Source organism: Gaeumannomyces tritici, assembly GCF_000145635.1.
Source record: "Gaeumannomyces tritici R3-111a-1 unplaced genomic scaffold supercont2.7, whole genome shotgun sequence".
In the NCBI taxonomy this organism is placed as follows: domain Eukaryota; kingdom Fungi; phylum Ascomycota; class Sordariomycetes; order Magnaporthales; family Magnaporthaceae; genus Gaeumannomyces; species Gaeumannomyces tritici.
In genome coordinates, this window is record NW_008804551.1 from 701,658 (window position 1) to 722,477 (window position 20,820).

The 20,820-nt window shown below is 58.4% G+C and overlaps 9 protein-coding genes across 9 annotated transcripts; 4 read left to right on the forward strand and 5 right to left on the reverse strand.

Annotated features, from left to right (window-relative positions):
* Positions 1-1,572: 1,572 nt before the first annotated feature.
* On the reverse strand, positions 1,573-2,661 carry GGTG_11559 (hypothetical protein; the record flags this gene model as incomplete). Its single annotated transcript, XM_009229450.1, has 3 exons — positions 1,573-1,938; positions 2,002-2,085; positions 2,200-2,661. The coding sequence occupies 3 exons, from the start codon at positions 2,659-2,661 to the stop codon at positions 1,573-1,575; spliced, it is 912 nt and encodes a 303-aa protein (XP_009227714.1).
* A 1,013-nt stretch (positions 2,662-3,674) lies between these two features.
* GGTG_11560 (hypothetical protein) lies at positions 3,675-5,624 on the forward strand (the record flags this gene model as incomplete). Its single annotated transcript, XM_009229451.1, has 1 exon — positions 3,675-5,624. One exon carries the CDS (start codon positions 3,675-3,677, stop codon positions 5,622-5,624), a length of 1,950 nt encoding a protein of 649 aa, XP_009227715.1.
* A 193-nt stretch (positions 5,625-5,817) lies between these two features.
* Positions 5,818-7,931, forward strand: GGTG_11561 (hypothetical protein). Its single transcript, XM_009229452.1, has 4 exons — positions 5,818-6,244; positions 6,348-6,481; positions 6,545-6,710; positions 6,791-7,931. The coding sequence occupies exons 2-4, from the start codon at positions 6,390-6,392 to the stop codon at positions 6,995-6,997; spliced, it is 465 nt and encodes a 154-aa protein (XP_009227716.1). The 5' UTR covers positions 5,818-6,244; positions 6,348-6,389; the 3' UTR covers positions 6,998-7,931.
* A 962-nt stretch (positions 7,932-8,893) lies between these two features.
* Positions 8,894-10,845, forward strand: GGTG_11562 (hypothetical protein). The gene is made up of 3 exons (XM_009229453.1): positions 8,894-9,406; positions 9,500-9,911; positions 10,033-10,845. The coding sequence occupies exons 1-3, from the start codon at positions 9,197-9,199 to the stop codon at positions 10,818-10,820; spliced, it is 1,410 nt and encodes a 469-aa protein (XP_009227717.1). The 5' UTR covers positions 8,894-9,196; the 3' UTR covers positions 10,821-10,845.
* Positions 10,846-11,137: 292 nt separating this feature from the next.
* GGTG_11563 (hypothetical protein) lies at positions 11,138-13,548 on the reverse strand. Its single transcript, XM_009229454.1, has one exon. It carries the CDS (start codon positions 13,084-13,086, stop codon positions 11,311-11,313), a length of 1,776 nt encoding a protein of 591 aa, XP_009227718.1. The 5' UTR covers positions 13,087-13,548; the 3' UTR covers positions 11,138-11,310.
* Positions 13,549-14,018: 470 nt separating this feature from the next.
* GGTG_11564 (hypothetical protein) lies at positions 14,019-15,261 on the reverse strand (the record flags this gene model as incomplete). The annotated part of the gene is made up of 2 exons (XM_009229455.1): positions 14,019-14,923; positions 15,033-15,261. The coding sequence occupies 2 exons, from the start codon at positions 15,259-15,261 to the stop codon at positions 14,019-14,021; spliced, it is 1,134 nt and encodes a 377-aa protein (XP_009227719.1).
* A 920-nt stretch (positions 15,262-16,181) lies between these two features.
* On the reverse strand, positions 16,182-16,841 carry GGTG_11565 (hypothetical protein; the record flags this gene model as incomplete). Its single annotated transcript, XM_009229456.1, has 1 exon — positions 16,182-16,841. The coding sequence occupies one exon, from the start codon at positions 16,839-16,841 to the stop codon at positions 16,182-16,184; it is 660 nt and encodes a 219-aa protein (XP_009227720.1).
* A 333-nt stretch (positions 16,842-17,174) lies between these two features.
* GGTG_11566 (hypothetical protein) lies at positions 17,175-18,396 on the reverse strand. Its single transcript, XM_009229457.1, has 2 exons — positions 17,553-18,396; positions 17,175-17,450 (listed from the first exon to the last, which is right to left on the reverse strand). The coding sequence occupies exons 1-2, from the start codon at positions 18,165-18,167 to the stop codon at positions 17,265-17,267; spliced, it is 801 nt and encodes a 266-aa protein (XP_009227721.1). The 5' UTR covers positions 18,168-18,396; the 3' UTR covers positions 17,175-17,264.
* Positions 18,397-18,637: 241 nt separating this feature from the next.
* Positions 18,638-20,548, forward strand: GGTG_11567 (hypothetical protein). The gene is made up of 4 exons (XM_009229458.1): positions 18,638-19,213; positions 19,435-19,511; positions 19,801-20,030; positions 20,133-20,548. The coding sequence occupies exons 1-4, from the start codon at positions 18,771-18,773 to the stop codon at positions 20,199-20,201; spliced, it is 819 nt and encodes a 272-aa protein (XP_009227722.1). The 5' UTR covers positions 18,638-18,770; the 3' UTR covers positions 20,202-20,548.
* Positions 20,549-20,820: the final 272 nt, after the last annotated feature.

Consider the following 20,820-nt stretch of genomic DNA (forward strand, 5'->3'; position numbering starts at 1 on the left):
AGGATTGCCCCTTATATGCGCAGGGACGATTACCCAAAGGGTGGTTCCCTGCTTTGCCTAAAGCAAATAAAGTTAGCCCGTGCGGGATCCGGAGGATCCCAAAGCTTTATGTAACAACCTCCCTTTCCGGATCGCACGCGCACCGCAATGCTGTTCCAACAAAGGAATTTATTAGCATTAGCTAGTTTTAGCAATAGCGATTTTGTTAAGGATAAAAATACTTTAAAATCGATTAATAAGTTTATTTTTACTTTAGCCGGAAATTTTATTAATTAAAAGTGTAAAAAAGCTAGCATTATAGCTTATAGCATTGTTAAAGCAAAAACCGACGGCTTAGCAAAAACCTTTCGGAAGGTAAAATGGTTAAAGTATTTATTTACAAAGTTACAATGCTTTGTAAACGGTTTTATAGCTATTTTCGGTAATAACACAAGCTTTATTGGCAATGCATATAACTTTACTTTACACTTTCGAATTAAGCATACGTTGCTAAAGTTTTATATTGTAAAGGAAAAGGTTACCGTTAGTACAATTACAATAAAGTATGTAAATATTAAAAATATGCTTGTTAATAACTTAATAAAGCCATTTACTTTTCCTAAACATAAGGTTTTTTTAAAGCTTATAAATTTATAACTTAAAGCTTAAAATTTTTTACTTTTACGTTAAAAGTTTATGGCGGTGCAAGTTAACGCACCAAGAAATAAAAACTATTTTTTTAATTTACTTATATACTTTTCCCGATTTTTCCTGCAATTAAAAAATTTTTAACTTGTAAAAAAGCAGCAAAAAAGAGGGAGTGTTAAAATTAACAAATTATGTAAGGTGCTACCTTGCACTTACCCTGCACTTACCCTGCACTTACCTTGCACTTACTTTGCACTTCCCCATGTTAATTAGCACAAGTTAAATTTGGAAGCCGAACGCGGAAATCGTTTTGGTGGCCGTGGGTCGATTTTTAAAAATCCCCATACAAAATAATATTGCGGAAAATCGCGCGCGGCACCGCAACCCCTTAAGGGTAAAAACCCGCAAAATCGATGTCGGTGGGTATATAAGGAAAGGCACTGAGTTGGCACCCTTTCCCTGGAATAGCACCTATTTTTAACAACTAATGTGGGCTTGTTAGCATTATATTATAGTGCTTAACAAGCTTAACCTTTGTAAACGTAACCCTATAAATTGCTGTAATCGTGCTGCAAAGCCCCAATTTGGACCCTGTAATTTAACAGTGCTATGCTGTTACAAATTATTCCTTTTTTAACCTCCCCCTTTTTCGTAATCCCCGGGACCTGTACATCCTCCTTAAAGCAAACCAACCGGAATAACCTTACACTTTGCTTATTTCTTTTGCGTGCAATATATTATTTAATTTAATTAACCAGCTTAAACACTTATACAAAATATCGCGCAAACCCATTAACTTTTTCGTAATTAGCTACAGTATTAATTACCGTTAAAAATTTATCATAATGCTAATAATGCAAAAAGTAATTTAGCTTGGTTACTTAATAAAAAATTCCTATTTATTTCCTTTTTAATTATTATATAGCACAAGCAACCGCACCTCGATTAACCTCCGCCGTAGCGCCTTTTCAAGGGCATTATGGTCCTCGAACGCGCCGTGCGCAATGCCTGAAACCGGCCTGTCGTAGCAGTTCGGATTTTCGCCGCCTCCGCCGCCGCCGCCGCCGCCGCCGCCTGCTGCAGCTGCGAATCGTAGTCGATAAACAGGATAGCCTCGTCCGGCGCGAGGTTGCTTATATAGTAGAACCCGTACCGCTCCTGCGGCTTGAGGGCCGTGAAGTGCGTCTTGTAGTTGCCGAGCGTGTACACCGGCCGCGTGTCCCGGCCGGCGCGCGTGTTGCTCGCGTCCACCAGGACGAGGGGCCACTGCCGGACCACGTCACCCACCGGCCGCCAGAGGTTGACGATGGCCTTGCGGCGTCTGGCAAGCCACTAGTCCGCCTCTTCGTCGCCCAGGACGCGGCAGAGGTTTACCTTGGCCGTGGCCTCGTCGTTGTCCATGTGAATGTTGGGCAGGGGCTTGCCGGAAAAATTGTAGGGGTCGTCGAGCTTCGTATCCTGGAATCACAGCATCAGTCAGATAACATTTTCTTTTTTTAAACAAAAATTAAGGACCAGCCGGCTTGGAAGCTGGAGAGTTAACCGCCCCGTACGACGCAGCAGAATCCTAACCTCCCGGATCTGTCGGTGCCGGTAGTTATAGGGCACGACCTTGGCGGTACTAGTCCTTTCCTTAACGATGGCGGCGCACTCGTCAAAGTATTCGGTCCGGACAAAGGCGGAAGCCCCGTCCGGGTCGGGCCCGAGCAGCCGGTCCTCGGACAGGCACGAGGGGGAGTAGAGCCACTCGACGCCCTCGTGCCCAAGCGTCGCAGGGGGCTCGAGGCCCCGGAGGTCGGTGACATCCACGATGCACTTGTGGCTGGCCCCGATGTTGGAGAGGTGCTCAAGACCCTTGGTGAAGTTGAGATGAGCCGGGAGCCCGTCCAGGGTCGCGCCCAGAAACCGAACCGTGCCCCTGGTCTTTGCCGGGGGAGCCCCTGGGGCGTGCTCAAACGGCCTGGAGCGCTTCCAGCTGACGGCAGCGGCGGACGCGACGGCCCGGATGGCTGGCCCGATGCAGTATTTTGACATCCTTGGCTGCATGAATGCGTACACGCTATCTCTTGGGTTGAAACAAACGTGATACAGTGATGGTTCATGGGCAGGCGCAGTTGGGGCAAGGAGAACTGCACGCGTTTGTCTATAATACGAAAATCCCAGGCGGTAAAGTGCGCTAGCAAGGACTTGGCGTTCTAAATAGCCCAGCTATGTGGTTACCCAGAGGATGGATCGTGGCATGGCCTTTCCAATCAGGCAACCCAGCGGACCGTGATCCCAGACAGGCTGACTTGTAACTCCGAGAGGTAACAGCGCCCCAAGCGCCATCCATTGAATTGCTGGGACTGGCCGGTGTGGTAACACAGCAGATGTAGGATTCGTCTGAGCGTATAGGTAGAGAGGTCGGGTCGTATACGCTAGATGCACGTTACCCGGACAGACCAATGGTCTTTGTGTCTCTCCCGCATCCCTAGTCACAGTGACAGGAGGCTATGGGACGTGAAACCTTGAGACGTTGGGGCGTGCCACCCGGGCACTGACCAGCGGTGGGGGCAAGGGAATGAGCTAGCCCAGGTGCCTCCAAGCTAAAGCTGGGCCCATACAGGAGACAGAGAAGCGATACACCTGAGGTCACGCTGGCGGGGATGTGAAGCCTCCTTTAGATGTACAAGTACTACATCTTCTGGCACCAAGATAACCCCCCAAGTACCACGACACATTCACTTACAACCTTTACTGCATGCGGCAGGCCGCGCTGGGAGCGAGCCGTCTGATGGCCATTCGCGCCGGGCTGAGCATCACGGCTGCTGAGGTGTGAAGAAGGAGACGGCTTCTTTGTGATTTTATTTGTCGAGAGCACACCGGGTTGGCAACCCCGCGCGCCAGCCCAAGGATGCCTTGAAGATGGACGTAGGCACCCGGGACGGAGCCGAAGCTCCATATCTCTTGAATGCGCATCTTGCACTGTCCCAAATACAGCCCCAGCGAGTCGTTTGGCGCCTATCCATTCCGGAGCTTGGAGTGTTCGTGTCCGTCCAAGTATAATAATGGAAAACACATACCAATATCAACCCCTGTCCGGCTCGGGTGTCAGGCTCTTCGCCTTGCTTCAAGGCCAATCGGACGATCCGTTGCGAGGGGAGATCCTCGACATCGATCTCTCCGACGCCTACTCCGCTGAGAACAGACAGCCATATGAGTCCTTGTTCTATGTCTGGGGGACTGACGACAGCCCCGACCCCGTCCGGATCGTTCTGGCTCTAGGGCGAGCCGGAGGCAGCCTTGTTGTCCGCCAGAACCTCGCAACTGCCTTGCAATATTTGCGGCATGAACACGCCACCCGATTTCTCTGGTGCGACATCATTTGCATCAACCAGCGAGACGTCGCCGAGCGTCAGCGGCAGGTCCAGCTCATGGCCCGTGTCTACCGGATGGCGAGGAGGGTCGTCATCTGGCTCGGCCCCGAAACCGGCACGAGCGCGCTCGGGATGCAGACACTCCGGCAGACGGGCCGTCATGTCCGGGCAGACCCCCGCACGAGGACTTGGTCCCCCGTCCCCGGGTCGTCCGACCCGCGCTTCACGTGGGCCGCGCTCCAGGAGGGCTACTCGCCCTACACCGAGGCCCAGCTGGGCGCCGTCCTCGAGCTGGTCTCGCGCGCCTGGTTCAGGCGACTGTGGACGCGCCGGGAGGTCACGCTGGCGCGCAACGCGGTCGTGGTGGCGGGCGCCGAGGAGATGTCGTGGCCGACCTTCCTAGCCGCCGTCTTCTACATGGACTCGCTCGTCCGGCTGCTGGGCCGCGGGGACGCGCGCCTGGCGAGCGCCCTGTTCAACGTCTACGAGCTGGGGTGCTTGGCTATGTACGAGAACGTGATGGAGGTCATGCACGCGTGTCGGTCCTGCGAGTGCACGCTCGGCGTCGACCGAGTGTACGGGCTCCTGGGCCTGCTCTCCTCGGGCCGCCTGTTTGACCTGCAGCCCGACTACGGCAAGGACCCGAAGATGGTGTACCACGACGCGGTCATCACGCTGTTCGCCAGCTCGGCCAGGACCGACTTCCTTGAGCTTTGCGAAGAAGTGAGCGCACCGTCCTGGGTTCCGGACCTGCACATGCTCGGCCTCGGGACTGGGCTCAACACGAGGGCTGTCCCTTACTGCCACGCTTCAGGGTCATCGGCCGGGCGGCTTGACCAGCTCGACGCGAACACTGTTGAGGTGGCGGGCGTGTACTGCGGGGCGCTGGGCAAGCCGGCCTCGCTTGTCCTGAACAAGGACGCCGAGGCGCGTCTGCTGAAGGATGCCATTGTGGACATAGTCAGGAGTCGAATGGGGGAGAACGTTGACCTTTGGGACCTTTCCAGGTTGGAGGGGCTCACCAAGGGTCTATCGGGTTGCTTATGGTCCGAACGCACCGGGAGAAATAATCACTCTTCGCTCGCGTTTTCCATGGCAGAGCTGGCAAAATGGGTACGTCAAGCACAACACGGGGAGGAAGACTCGGATCTCCTGGGCAGAGGCAACACTGGAATTATCTTCAAGCACATCACTCGGGTCCTCTTCCACGGGGACTCATGTAGATGGACTCAAGATGGATTTCTTGGTCTCGGATTCGGCGGCTGTCGTGAAGGGGACTTGCTGTATTCCATCCTAGGGTGCAGGCGGCTCATTGCCCTCCGCCGTGAGGCCAAATCGAACATGTACCGGGTCGTTGGCAAGTTTGACCACCCCAGACCAGATACAACGACGGAGGAGCGCTCTTGGGCGTGTTGGATCCCGGATGGAAGGTTACTTATCTTCACGGACTGGCCGCACTCAACCGTCCACGGGTCGAACATGCCGACGGAACCTCGCAGTGGGACGACCCCCGCCTTCGGGCAGTTTGCCTTCCCGAAGGTTGGTGTGAAGCGAGAGACTCACACGGGTGTCCGTCCTGGACCAGAGCGGATAAGGATACGGGGACACAATGCGACCCCCGACTTTCAGAGGAAGAATTGAGGAAAAGGGGTGTCAAAGTGGAGGCTCTCGTCATTGTATGAGAGAGGCTGCATCTGGAAGCGTCAGTCCTTGGACTTTTAAGGACTTCAGTATCTCATTGGTTCCTGGTTTGGGCTGCCGTAAGTAATTCTCACTCCTTTTGTCAATCGGTGTCAATTTGCCTCCCGCCTGTCAAGATCTGACCCATCATAACATTCGCCCAACCTTGCCTTGGCGGCATCTTTGATCGGCGGTCTCTTATGGGGGGTCAGGTCGTCGAAAACTCGTGGACATGGTCTAGTTGACTCCAGAGGCCACGACATTTCGCGGTATCCAAATCCCGCGTGCTCGCGAAGGAGAGTTGCTGACACATTTTTGTGAGAAGGGTCCGCGTGGACCCCGAAACCCGCCGCCCAGTGCCGGGGCTTGAAAGAGCTACTGCCTTTGGAATCCCGCGTGTGCATGCATGGTCGTGCGGGATTTGGATTCGCTGCCCCGCCCTGTTTAAACTCGCGATATCGCCCGCTGTTTGAGCAATCACCGCCGACGAGAGACCATAGTTGGAAACCCCGACACGGCCACCTGACAGCAAAGCCTGACAATAAAGCTCCGGTGAGCCAATCCTGGCCACGGCAGAGTAGGTATATAAGCACCTTGTCTCTTGATCTTTGGTGCATATCATCTCGTCACTTTTGATCTGCACGTCTTCACCCAAATAAATAACCAGCGTCTTCTCATATGCAGTTCTCAACACTCGCTGCAGTCTTCTTGCCCATTCTCAGCACAATGGCGGACGAATCGAGACCACCAGTGCCCCCCTTCACTATCGAAACTGCCAAGGTCAAGGTCAAGGCAGCGCAGGATGCGTGGAACACCAGGTACGATGCCGTCGCTTGCAGCCTGGATAACGACTCTCCCTGAACTAACAGTGGCTTTGACAGGAACCCGCAGCTTGTCAAGATGGCGTACACGCCCGATTCCATCTGGCGGAACCGGGGCACGTTTCTCAGGGGCAGGGACGAGATAGACGCCTTCCTCACAGACAAGTGGGCCGCCGAGGACGGCTATCGACTACGCAAGGAGCTGTTTGCCTTTACCGACAACAAGGTTCGCGCCGGCCTCTCGCCGTAACCCTTTGGATGAAATTTGTGTTGACCCCCCCCCCCCCCCCCATCCGCTTTTCGCAGATCGCCGTCCAGTTCTGGTACGAGTGGCACGACAAGGAGGGCCAGTGGTGGAGGACGTACGGGCTGGAGGACTGGACCTTTGCCGACAGCGGCCTGATGCGCAAGCGGCAGATGAGCGGCAACGATGTCAAGATTGCCGACGAGGAGCGTTGGTTCAAGGACGGCGTCGACGTGAACACGGTCGATATCAGCGAGAAGCACTGGTAAGGGCCGCCGCGGGGCGGAAAGGCTGAGTTCCGGGGAAGTGCGAGCTTAGTGGTCAGTCCGTCGGTCGACAACGCAGGGGCGGGCACCCCGTCCTCGCCTTTGCCAGGACAGCCTGTTTCTGGGAAGACTGGCACTACCATGGTCCAGGCAAAGAAGGTGTGCTTGGCGGTGCCCGCATCACAGAGTACCCCTGACGCTAGCGAGAGCGTTCAAAGAAGCAATTCAAACAGCCCATCTGTGTGCCAGGCACCAGTCCCTGGGATTGGGTCAGGCGGACGCTGTGGTGGTGAAGGTGCGTGGTCTTGAGAGCCGGGCGCTGGCGGGCTGCGGTCCTTTCATCTCCTCGGCTGGGTCGCCGGCGCTCGAACAAGCCCGCCGGCTTGTGTGGGCGCAAAGCCGTCATTCCTGTCATATCCAGAGCGAGCAAGGCGACGGGTGTCTGCGATTGGAGGTGCTCTGTGTCTGCCGTAGCACGCATCTTGGTCGCTTTGGCTTAGGTTGTTCTATTGGCTTGTCGACAGAATACGGCCAATGAAAAATTCTCCGTGGCACGGTGCTGGGTTTTTGCGCTAGGGGCTAGGGGTGCTTGTGCGCCCGCCTAGCGCATGTGCAGGCCTGTGGTCAGGGCGTTTCCGCATCTGAGGGACATGGAATTTGGGTCCCAATTGCCAGCGCACGGGAATGGCATTTGCTTTTCACCATTTCAGCCAACCCCATGCATCTCAGCCCTCCAGCTTTTCTCCCCCTCCCTCACCATGGACGCGCTAGACAATCTCGCTGGGACCTGCAGTGTCCTGTCTCACAGGTGGAAGCCCAAGATCGGAAGCTCGTCTTGGTGTTCCAGATCGGAAGCCGGCAAATAAGGGTGGCAGGTAGTGCATCGGCAACGAACACATCGGAACCGGCACTCTGGTCGATCTACCCTCTGAGCTACTATGCACGCGATCAACAAGCGAGGCCACTTTGCAATTCGATCGAGCATGCCACCTGCCGCTCGTGGCTGGGCACATCCGCGCCAGGAGCAAAGAGCCCCGGGGAGGAGAACAGGGAGGAACCCGGGAAGCAAAAGCTGGGCACAAGCTACGGAGAACGCCACGTCTCGATCGCGCTATTCGGGATCCGACAATAAGTAGCGTGTCCGGCGGGGGCCAGCCGGGGGAGGACAGCTAGGGGGGACCTGCCAGGCAAGGGAGGCCCGCTCTCGTGGGCTCGACCTCGGATGGCATGCACATCGATCGGCTCGACGCCCTTCAGAGTCAATGCCAGCCCATGGCAGGCAGGGCTTCCGGCCTGCCTCGGCGCTTGCTTCTTCCTCGAGGGCCGCAATAGCACGAGTGTGCTATGTATACCACCCATCTAACCTCAATGCCGTCGAGCTTCGCGTCCTCCGTTCCGGGTCTCTTCTCTCTTTCCTTTCCCCAACTAGCACGGCCGGGTGACGCCTCCGCTTCAGCTGCCCAGCCGTCGCCGCTAATGTCTTGCGGGAAGTCTCGCGGGCCTTTTCCACTTGGGGGCTAGCTGCGCTCTAGCTCACAAGCCGCGACTTGCTTCTCGCGCACCCCCTTGGGCCAATCAGCTCCGTCCCCTGGCCCGCCGCTTACCGTGCGCCGAGGAAGCAAAGCTTTCACTATTGCAGAGCACTCGCAGGCTAGCCCTTGGGCAGAGAGGGGGGCGAGAGCGGCGATGCTGCGGCTAGGCGATGCCAGTGGCAACCTCGGGCTGCGATGGTGACACAACCGGAGGGTCTTAGGGCAGCTCGGCTCTCTCGTGTGATGTTGAGGAGGAGGAGGAGGAGGAGGAGGTGCCCGAAGGGGGTGCGAGTGCCCAGGCTTGCTTGTGCAAGCCTCTGGTCTACCGCCGGTCTGGCCATCAGTGGCGGCCCCTTTGGCTGCCACGTCCCATCTCGTGCATCTCGGGAAGGGCACGAGGGGCCTGGGCCCTATTTCAACCCACCGACGTCCCCCATCTCCCCTTCCCCGGTGACCACGCGAGATCGCCACGCCTCGTGCCAGTCACGCTCGTTACCGCTGCAACTCTCTCGCTCACGTACACACCCGTTGGAGAAAACGAGCAAGGGCTCGCTCACGCCACACGTCTCCTTGATCGCCCTCAAACACCTGTTTTCGTCTCTTGCGATTATCGTTTCCAAATCTGTACCCCCTCCCTCCCACGTTGTTAACCGGCCGAGCTTCCACCACGATGGGTCTCCTCCCGCTCAACTACCGCCGGCCGCAGCTTGTCGTCAAGGAGGACAAGAGGCCAGCCAGCAGCTCAACCGCCGAGACAAGCACAACCCTGGGCGATGATGTGAAGGCAGGAGCCTCCATCAAGTCTGGCCAGTCGGGGCAAAGTGCAGGCATCCCGCCGGCACTGTCCTTTGACAAGATCATGGACGGGGGCACATGTCCGGTGAGTTTGGCCGCCCAGCGCGGTGAGAAACGTAGCCATCGAAGGACTTTTTTGCTGACTCCGGTGGAAACACATTGAACAAAAAAAAAACAGCCCTGCACCATCCGTGATTTTATGAACTACCTCATCTACATCGAGCGGGCGGCGGAGAACCTACAGTTCTTCCTGTGGTACCGCGACTACTCGGCCCGGTTCGCGGCCGCCCCCGCGACTGACAGGGCGCTGGCGCCTGAGTGGACGCAGGGCAAGGCCGAGGAGGTCGCCCAGCGGCTGCAGAGGGAGCACACGGAGAAGATGCGGCGCGAGCCCCAGGCGGCCAAGGAGTTGTTCAAGGGCACCTATTTTGAGAAGCAGGGCAGGGTCGACGAGGGCAGCAAGAAGGGGTCCGACTGGGGGACGCCCAACCCCGGCGCCGACGCCCAGTCGACCACGAGCGCGTCCAACGCCTCGAGCTACAAGGCGCAGGCCAAGGACGCGTTTGACCATGCCGGCGCGAAGCAGCCCTGTAAGTCTTCTTTGGTCGCACATTTTTTTTTTTCTCTTGTTTTCCCCTTGACCACCCACCCCTCCGGCTCGCTACACTACACTACACTTCATGTGCTGACCACCCATCCCCTCTCCCCAAGTCACCATCCAGCCGTTCCGCGAGGAGGTGGAGCGCGTGGTGGCGACGTACGTGGCCGAGGACGCGCCGCGGCAGCTGAACCTGTCGTCGCGCGAGCGCGCGGCGCTGCTGCAGGCCCTGGCGGCCACGACGCACCCCTCGGCCTTTGCGGGCGTCGCCCGCACCGTCGAGTGGTCGCTGCGCCGCCAGGCCCACCCAAACTTCATCCGCTGGTCCATCTGCAACGGCAACCCGGCCCGCATCGCCTTCGCCCGCGGCCTCGGCGCCTCCCTGGTCGCCGCCGGCCTCGCCGCCGGCGTCGTCCTGGCCCTCTCCCGCGCCCCGCGCGGCTGGCGCGCCATGGCCGCCATCGCCCTCGTGCTGGGCGTCTCCACCCTGGTCGCGGCCTACAAGGGCATGTGCGTCGTCCTACACGGCCTGCACCACCGCCACGTGCGCCCGTGGGAGCTGTTTGAGACGGAGGACCGCGACGTCGAGGAGGAAGGAGGGGAGGGTGAGAGTGGTGGCGGCGGCAACAACAACAACAACAACAACAACAACAACGGCAGCAGCAAGCTCTCGTTCGACTCGCTCGGCAGCTCAAACTGCTACGAGGACGAGCCGTGGGTGGTGCGCTACGAGAAACGCAACATCGTGCGCAAGGTCTTCGACCGTGAGGTCTGGATCCAGGAGCCCGCGCTGCGCCAGATCCAGGACACCATCTTCGTCCAGGCCCTGCTGGCCGCCGTGCTGGTCGCCGCCGTGCTCACGGCCGTCTTTGTCGCCGTCCCGGGCGGGGACTTTTTCTGAGGAGAGAGAGAGAGAGAGTGTGTGTGTGTGTAGGTAGTGGATGGGCACGGTGTTTGTCGGGCCATGGATTCAAAAGCCGGGCATCTCTGTCGTTTATACTTGCTCTAGTCTGTTTTTTGGTGATCCTCGCCTTCCCTCTTTTTCTTCTTTTTCTTCTTTTTCTTCTTTCATGTTTCTCTTCTACCTCCTCGGTCTTCTGTCTTCTCGGACATCTGTCTGCGCTCCTCTGTCAACGTCCCTTGCACGGAATACTACAGAAAGACCCCACATGTAGCCCATGCCATGGTCATGTAAATCTATCTACCAGCTTACGAGACTCTGCTGCTAATTGTGATTTGATTACACAGTCTATCTGGTTCTTATGTATAAACATCCTAAAAGAGACATGGTGCGTCGGGAATACGATGCGGCCAACTGCAACAGCTCACGTCTTGTATAAAGCAGGTTCGCCAGGTTTGAGACAGACTCTCAACAAAAAAATAGCAGCCCTTCAAGCAACAACCGTCTCATCGGCAGGCCGGGGCGGGGACGGCTCGCCCCTCTGGCGCATGCGGCGCTCGGCGCCCGTAGGGCGCAGCTCCTCGAAGCTGCCGCGGCGGCCCCAGTTGCGGGGCTGGCGCTTGAGGAAGGCGCCGACGGCGCCCAGGTAGCCCTCGTGGCGGAGGAAGTAGGCCTGGGACGCGCCCTTACTCCAGAAGCGGATGGCGTAGCTGAGCGTGTTCATGGTCTGCGGGTGGCCACGGATGAAGGAGCCGCCAAAGTATATGGCCGACAGGTTGTGGATCTGCGACTGCAGGTACGCGATCTGCCCGATGTTATTGCTGATGGCGTACAGGAGGGACCGGGACATGTCGGCCTTGGAGAAGCTGCCGCTGCCGCTGTTGTTGCTGCTGCTGCCGTTTGCGCCGGTACTACTCCTTTCATCGGGGGATGTAGTTGCTGCTCCTGTTTGTGCTGCTGCTGCTGCCGCCGCCGCCGCTTCTGCCGCCGCCACCCGCTCCCTCTCCAGTTCGCTCGAGCCGCCGCCGGCGTCCTCGGCGGCCGACTCGGCCTCGCGCTTCATGCGAAAGACCTTGCCAAAGGACGAGGCAATGGTGGAGCTCTTGAGCCCGATCTTGCCGTAGTCGGTGCCGTAGATGTCGCCGACCAGCATGTCGACGCGCGAGTTGTCGCCGCGCGAGGCCAGGTCCAGCATCTCGTCAAAGGTGGCGGCACCCGTGAGCAGCGAGAGCAGGCCCCAGAGCGTGCCGCCACCGAGCGAGGTGCCGCCCACGCGCTGGTACCGGCGGGGGCCCTCGACCTTGAGGAACGAGACGCCCGAGCCGATGTTGACGAGCAGGTACGGGTACAGGGAGCTGTCGTCGCCCTCGGCCGACGTCTCGCAGCAGCGCGCGCCGTCGTCGCCGGCGGCGGGGGCCACGAAGTGCATAGGCTCCGTCTCCGAGTAGGTGAAGACCTCGCGCGGGATCTCGGTGATGAAGAAGTCGAGGCCGATGATGAGGCACTCCATCTCGTCCTCGCGGTGGACGTCGACACCCAGGGCGTCGCGGATCTTGTCGTAGTACTTGTAGGCACCGCCGCCCGTGGCCATGACGCAGAGGCTGCCGGGCTTGGAGCCGTTGAGGGGCTGCTGCTTGTCGCGCAGGTGGCGCATAAAGGCGACGCAGTCGTCGATGCAGTCCGTCTCGAAGCTCGTGAAGTTGAGGCGGCCGCCCGGCTCCGTCGAGTCGGGCTCGCGCGAGAAGTAGACCAGCTTGGCGAGCGAGCCGCCGATGTCGATGGCGATGTGGCTGACCACTGCTGTGTGGTAGGGCAGGCGGATGCCCTGGGTCGGGTGGTGGTCGGGCGAGCCGGAGCGGCCCTCGGTGACGGCCGGGGTGGCGGGGGTGGCGGAGCCGTCATCGACGATGAAGGCGCCCTTGACGTTGATGCGGACGGCGCCGGGGTGGCTGATGGTGTCCTCTATCTCGGCCGTGGTGGTGGCCGTGCGAGGACGCGTGGGCCTGGGCATGGCCGAGGTGGAGGAGGTGACGGTGTCTGTGATCGCATCGCCGTTGACTGCGGGGTTGGAGGCTGTTGCTGTTGCTGTTGCTACTGCTGCAGGGACAGGGTGCGGTTGCTTGTCGTGTTGACTCCTGTTGCTGCTGCTGCTGCTGTCGCGCAATTCAGGGACGACGGGGCGGGCCGCTCCATCTCCAGACGACGGTGGTGGAGGTGGAGGTGGAGGTGGTGCTGTCGCTGCTACCATGTCTATGTCTGGCGTCATATTGACTCTGATGGGCGATTGAGGCTTCTGCTGGCGACTGCGGCTTCTGCTGGCTCGACTCCCAGACAGCTCAAATAGTCAATCAGGGCGGCATCCAGACCATGTCGCAGAGGCAAAAGGGGTGGTTGCCTCGTGCCCCGGTGATGCCCATTTTTCAGTCTTGTCGCCATTCTGACATGTACCGTGTATTTTTTCTCATGGTGCATTTTTTGTTCGGGCGGATCTCCTCAGTGTTGGGGGGATTGGATTTCGGTCCCAATGGATTCGGATTACGCTTCACAATCTCGGCTCGGGGGACGAACAAGGCCGACGCCAGGCCAGACCCCAGCACCAAGCAGTGCAGGCTCAAAAGCACGACCGTCACACGCCACGCGGCCGTGCTCTTGTGCTGATGCTGGCGATGTGCGATGGGCGCTAGGCAAGAGGGATGGCTCCCGTGGTCCGACGTGACGGGATTTGATGCACGCACAAGCCCAGCCTGCTCCCGTCAAGCGTCAAGCCACTGAGAAGCTGTTGAGGCCCCCTTGGCCGACGAGATCCACTTCGGCTGACACCTCTAAACTGAGACCCCTGCGGCAGCATGGTTACGTCACCTGCTGCACTGCCGAAGCTCTGTGCTGCCGTGGCTGCCAACCTGACCGAGAGATGGCTGAAGGACAGCCGCGAGGATCACAATTTGTGTTTCACTCGACGCAGATTACTGCATGTGGTGCTTATTCCTAACCCGCCAGCGGATTCTATAGAGACGACGGCCTAGAAAAAGCCTCGGAGAAAATCGTCCAGTCTCTGCGCCGGGCCGCCATAAAAACGCATGAGACGAACCTCTGGCAGCTGACGACGAGGAAACGGGCTCGTCCCAACCTCTAAGAAAGAACACGAGTACGCTTGACGACCACCTCTAGGCAAAACTAGGCAAAACTAGGCAAAATTATCTAACTCCAATCAGGCAAAAATGCCATGAGTACATGTGGCCCCAGCTCACCACCCATCTCCTCCCCTGGAAATCCAACGGAATGAACTCCAACGGAATCGCTCGTCGACACGAGATGTGGCTGAGCCAGCGTGCCTGGGTGACCATGCCTCCAAGGCTGTCCCAAAGAGGCATCGCACTCGGCGGCAGGAATGCTTAGTGATCCCGTGACCTGCGCGTGGCAAGAATGTAGCGGGAGGCGCTTGTCGAGATATGATACGGAAACGAGAGCATCCCAGTCGAGATTGTCCCATTGGAGAGCTTCGGGCTCTAGGAAAGCGGTCTCGGTAAGCTGCTGAGGCATCCACAGATACTCGACGCCCGCTTCGTAGCCCTTGTTTTGACCGGCCTCTGGACATCCGGCCGCAAGTCCAGTGGTGTATTCCTGAGCCTCTGAGCACCCATCAAACGTGTACCCGATAGCTTCCACAGGCGCTATCGGCATTGAGGCAGCGGGCAACCACGCGCACTCGGCAGAATATCCGCCCGGCTCGTCCCAAGCCGACCACTGACCTGTGGGCAAGAGCACAGGTGTCGGCGTGGCTAGCACCAAAGGTTCCGGCGTCGCGTTTGTGACCTCCCCTTCTGTGTCCATGTAGGTGGTGGCAGTCATGCTCGAGTCTGGGGATATGATGCTAGCAGCAGAAGTGTCGACTGGTGGAGCTGGCTCCGGCAAACAGTGCCGAGGGCTGGTGGCAGCCTGATTCTCCATGTCTGGTCGTTCCGGAGGAGAAGTGTCGACAAACTCGACAGTGTGCGAGTATTTATCTGTCTCAGAGACCTGGCTCTCTTCTTCTTTTTCTTCTTTGCAGGCCGTTTCCCCTGTGTCGAATGGGTCTCGGAGGCCTTCCCAGTACAAAACGAAGGCTACGGTTGGCCCAACGCGGGTCAGCTTCATGAAATCATGAACAGGGGAACGAGATCCAGCTGGGTATCCATACAGGCGTCACTGACCGAGAGAGGCGGAGAAGCAAACGCTCGAGAGGTGGCGATGGCGTTCGCGTTACCCGCTCTTTAAGCTCAGCAGTGATCTCTCGCCTGTTATGCCGAGTTCTTGCGGCTGTGGCCGCCTCCGTCGCCATGGGACATCCCAGCTCCAGGGTGACGCTATTTGAGGGGGACCGGCTGTTGCTGCGGGTGGGGGTGTCCTTTCGTTTCCTCTTGGTGCCGACCGAGGACGACTTGTCCTTGACGCTGTCCGCCATCACCCCGCGTCCTGCGCCTCGCGCTGCTGTGTTCAGAAACTGCCACTGGCACCCGAAGCTTCGTTCGTTTGGTATTTTGATAGATCGAGGGCTGTACGCGGGTCTTGTCTGGTCGTTTCGTCGTGGAGGGTGGGCTGCGAGACTATCTTGGGAGTCTGAGCAAGAGAAGGCAGAGTTTTATGACGAAGGTGAAGCACACCTGTGCGATCCGTCCAATTGCCAAGTACTAGCGATTCACAAGATATTCCGTGTTCGTGGCAGATCCCGGCGAGGGCTTTGGTCGATTCGAAAATAGAAGGAACAGGGGCTTATCTGGAAATTCCGGGGGCGATGGCGGACGGGAGGATCACCCAGATCGATCGCGCCATGGCGATTTGGCTCCGGGAGGGCTGAACATTCTTGGTGTGTCTCATCCCAACCGATTCGTGCCGCCAAGCAACACGCGCCAATGAGAAGGGGTGTTTTGGGGCGGATTGAGGGCAAAGAAAAGCAAAAGGCGGAACATGGTGCGGAGATGCCGAACCGGGGTGAGAGCCGAGAATCAAGGAAGACACAGGGTGACAGGATAAAACATAACTAAGATAGAATATTACGGCCCAGGTTTCACAGCTGGATGCGCTGAGGCGCATTAGACTGGTGCCACCTCAGCCGCAACCCTGAGTGATTATTGTGCTGGCTGGGGGGCAAGTCCTGGGTACCCTGATAGAAGAGACACCGCTTTTGTATTCGTCATGTGTTGCTGGTGTACCGTTCTTCCAAATCAGGTCGCTCGCATGTCGTAGCAGGTAATAGTAAATGTAATATGACAGATATAGGACCAGGAGGAGGAAGAGAACAAGAGGGAGGAGAGGAGATGGGTGGGGTCCCGTGTGTGGTATTGTAGGCTTGTTGTTTGCCAGCTGGAGGTGGCTACACATGCGCTACCTCTCTTCCTTGTCTTGGGGCTTGTCTGCCAGCGCCGGGCCGTCATTTTTCTTGAGGCGCGAGAGCACGCCCTCCATCCACTCCTGGACCTCCTTCTCCGACTCCTCGTCCGTCTTGCCGGCGGCCTCGCCCATGATGTGCTCCCTGGCCCGGCCGCGCAGCTCGTCGACCGACGAGATGTCGAACCCCCACGAGAGCCCGCCCGTCATCATGATGGCGAAGCTAAAGACGTTGAGCGTGGCGAGGCCGAGCGCCTGGGCGGCGATCATGCCGCCGTCGGCGTCCGGGTCCGTCGCAGGGCCGCCGGCGCCGTCCCGGGCCGCGGCCGTGGGCTTTTGGTAGGTGGACGGGTGGTAGAACTTTGGGGCGGCGGCGAGCTGCTTGCGCGCGACGGCGCGGCGCGTGACCGACGTCGACCAGAGGAGGAAGCCCGCGCCCGCGAAGAAGAGCCCCAGCTGCTTCAGCGACCGCGGCGACAGGGCCGAGTTGGCGGCGCGGTCCTGCTGCTGCAGCTCCCGCAGCTGGTCCTGCCGCCGCAGCCGCTCTAGCTGCGTCTTGGCGCTCGAACTCGCTGATGGTGCTGGGGGAGGAGGTGCTGTAGCGGCTGGCGGGGCCGGGTCCTTTGCGGGCTTGCTGGACGAGAACCACGAGAACATGGTGGGAGGCTCGCTCTCGGCGGCGTGGGGATTGTCGGGTGGGCTCGTTTGGGGGAAGGACGCCGATGCAGGGTGGCCGTGCTGGCTCTCTGGTGAGCGTCGTGTCGGTAGTTGAGAGCTTTCCAGGATGAAAATTCAAGATGCTCAATTCTTTCCCGCTCACAGCTCTCGACAAGCTCTCCGGCTGGCATCGTATGTCTCAATGGAGGTTTCTGCACTTGTTAGGTGCATAAAAGAGTGGGGGTTTTGTGCCGAACCGACGCGGGGAAGCTGCCGATGGCGCGAGTCATGCGATTACAGTAAGTGGATTTTGTGCACTGGACATCATGAGAGCCGAATAACAAAGTCTTCATAAAATCCATGCTAAAAATGGGCACAAGTCTTATGCGCTATGCAAGGAAATGAATAAAATAAAAAGAGTTGTCACGCCTTCTGGGTGTTACCCCTGAGACGACGCGCCTTCAGCAGAATGACCAGAGACTTTTTGATCCCAGGGAGCTGATGTGGATTCAGCTCAACGCGCCGATAAGTCGGCTGCCCGTCCATGACAAACGTCACGGCAAACTGCTCTAGGTCTTGATCAAACACTGACCGGATCTCGTTGCACCACTGCCGTCGGTCAGCCAGGCCTTTTTTCTTTGTTTTGGCTTTCTCTCTTCTGCCTGACGGGGCTAGCAGCACAGACATAAACACGCTGCGCAAGACACTCACCTCCTCGGCCTCGCTGGGCCAGACCATGCTGCAGATGGCGGCGAAGATGCGCCCGCACCACCGCAGGTGCGCCGCCCTCGCCCGCCGCCTGCCGATGGCGCCCGCCATGTGGCCGTTGTACTCGCGCTTGTCCACCGTCGGCTTCCAGCGGTCGATGACCTCGCGCACGTAGCCCATCAGGCTGACCAGGTCGGCCGCGAGGTCGTCGTCGGGGCGGTCCGTCGTCGCCGCCCATGTGGCCTCCTCTGGCATCAGCCGCGACTGCAAGTCCACCGCGGCCTCGAGCGCGCTGACCACGATGCGGGCCGACGTCTCGCATAGAGCCCTGACCGCCTGGATCTCCTTCCTGAACCGGTAATTCCTGTTGCCCTCGCGGACGTCGTCCCCGGGCGGCATGTGCTCAGGGCTGTGGTGGACGGCGAGCTCGGCTTCGATCTGACGTGGCTTGTCGTGGGCATCGACGTCGACGAACCGGTCCAGCAGCCAGGAGAGTGCCTCGAGCGCCTGCGCCCGGGTGGGCTCGCGCTTCTTCAGGTTTCCGTACTGGCTGTCGCATTCCTGGTAGATGAGTTTGCTTGTGAATGCTGCTTTTTCTTCCAGGGTGGTGAAGTTCATTTTCTAGCCCGGATATCGGCGGTAAAGGGAGGTAAAGCGAGCTGTCTAGAATACTAGAATACCCATGAATTACACCCAACAACCGCATCATTTATCCCATGTTTATTCCCCAGAGATTCAGACTCCCGGGGCTTGTTACGGCCCCACGTGTCCCTGCCACGCCAGACCCGAAAACTCGGTTCAAGGGAGCAAAAGTAGCGACCCTGGTGACGAGCTCGAGAAGTCGACGTTGGCCCGCCCTTGCATGTTGGCTGGTTGGTGGGCATGGCCAAACCATCAGACTGGTCTTTGGGCTGCCAATCGCCGGCCGCATGATGAACCATGGGGACTCAGCCGTCTCCACAGCACATGCAGCATGCCTAAACAGGCCCTGAACACGCCATCACCACAGGCGGGGGTCCCGGATCCACAGCGGTGGTCAGCACTGAACCCAGCCCAGCCGTGCTATTCCCAACCGATCGATCGGGAAAGTCTGAATTCTCCGCCTGAGACATCCGCCATCAGATCACTGTCACTGCCCAGCCAAGGCCACCAACCGACGACACCATTTTTGTTTTGGCAACGGCTGGGATCTTCTGAAAAGAACTGAAAAAAAACCAGACCATGGCAAAGGGCAACAAAGGCTCCGCCAAGGCAGCCACGAGCACCGCCCCTCCTCTTGCTGCTCCTGCTGCTGCTGCTCCCCCGCCCTCGTGGCCTCCCTTCGGGCCCGGCCTCCCTGTAGTCGACCCGCTGGCCTTCGAGGCGGTGGTGCCCGCCAAGGTCGTCGTGGCCCGCAGCTTCTTCCCCCGCTCGCTGTGCAGGGCCTACGTCGACTTCCTGGCCGGCCTGCCCCTGACCACCACCCCGGCCCGCCCCAAGAAGGGCGAGGCCGTGCGCCAGAACGACCGCTTCCAGGTCTACGACCCGGCCTTCGCCTTGCGCCTCTGGCGGGACACGGGCCTGAGGGAAGCGCTCTTGGGTCGGCTTGGTGAGAGCGAGGACGAAGGTGGCGACGGCGGCGGCGGTGGGCAGGAGCACGACGAGGTCCTCGACCCTCGTCTATGGTGAGACTGCAGGGCGACCTCGCCCACGTGCCCCCTTGCCCACACGCACCCGCAACCTCGCTGGTTACCGATCCCCCGGGACCGGAGGTGGTTGCAGGGCATATTTCGGCCCTTTTCCTTTCTTGGGATATCACTGCTTTTTTCCTTCCTTTTTCCTCTTTCTTTTGTTCACCCCTTGACGCCTCCTTGTGCTCTTCTAACCTAAAAATCCCTTGATCCAGGGGTGGAGAGGTCGTTGGTCTGAACCCCAACATCCGAGTCTACCGTTACACAAAGGGCCAGCACTTTGCGCCTCACTGTGGGTTCTCTCCCCTCCCATTTCCACCTTCAGTCCTCTGAACCCTGTCTCGCCTTCGAGGGAGGGGCTGGTGTGCGTGCCATATTTGAAGGCGGCCGTCCAATCGGAGCCCATCCGCAGACCCTGTATCCAGCCAAGATATGCCGGTGTTGGCCTGGACTCCTTTAGGGAAAGAACAAGCCCCGGCGATGGGATGAACCCTTCCGCCTGGGCCATGGGTAATCTAGTGGGGGCTTACACACACTGACCGATGCAACCCACCACCACCAACCAACCAAAAAAAAAATAGACGACGACTCCAACAACGTTACAGTCACGGCAGACGACGGCAAGACGGCCATCCCGGCCAAGACCACCTGGACCCTCCTGCTCTACCTCACCTCTGCGGCCGACGGCGGCTGCGCCGGGGGCGAAACCGTCTTCTACACCAGGGACCGCGTCTCGGCCAAGGAGGAGGTCGCCGTGGAGCCCGAGGCGGGCCTGCTGCTCCTGCACAAGCACGGCGACGACTGCATGCTGGTACGTTTCGTCCGTCGCGTCCTGCCGTGCTCCCTCCCTCCCTCCCCTCTGCGTCGTCGCGTCGCCCTCCAGCTGACGTCATGTTCTTTCTGCCTTCGCTAGCACGAAGGGCGCGAGGTCACGGCTGGCGAGAAGTGGGTCATCCGGAGCGATCTCTGCGTGAGGAAGTGAGACGGTGGGAGGGGAAAAGAAAGGACAACAGATAGTGCCCACCTATTATTAGTCTATATGTTTATGACCCCTCGAGTACCGTTGGGTGCCCGACTCCCCGGCTAGCCTTCCATCTCGGCCCAGCCAGTGAAAAGGTTTCCGTCCGGGCCGGAATGGATTCTAGCGACGTGTTCATATCTTGGCGGCCAGGCACCCAACGACACTCAAGCGCATGCACAGTTCCCAGGGATCGGAATTGTTGATGTTGTCATGTTTGTTTTGTTTTTGGATGTAGTGAAAGATATCCTCCCGTTCTTGAAATTGGCCTTATAGAAATGACCTTAACCTGACAAGCCTTGCCCGTACCGACTTTTAACCCATATTCCTGTTCTTATTTTTATTCCCGACCTAAGAACCCAATCTCGTTCTTCCTCCCCTTTCTGGTGCCCTGTTCCCAATCCTCCTCTTATTCCTGCTCTGGTTTCTAGTCTTATTCCTCCTCTTTCCCCTTTCATTTCTCATCCTTCCCTTTCTCCTTTCATCTCTGCTTTTTGCGGTTCCTGAGCTGGGCTGTTGCACAGCACTAACGGTCCTGGTCGTTGGGACGTGGATGGCCGATCCTCCAGCGACACGCTTTTAC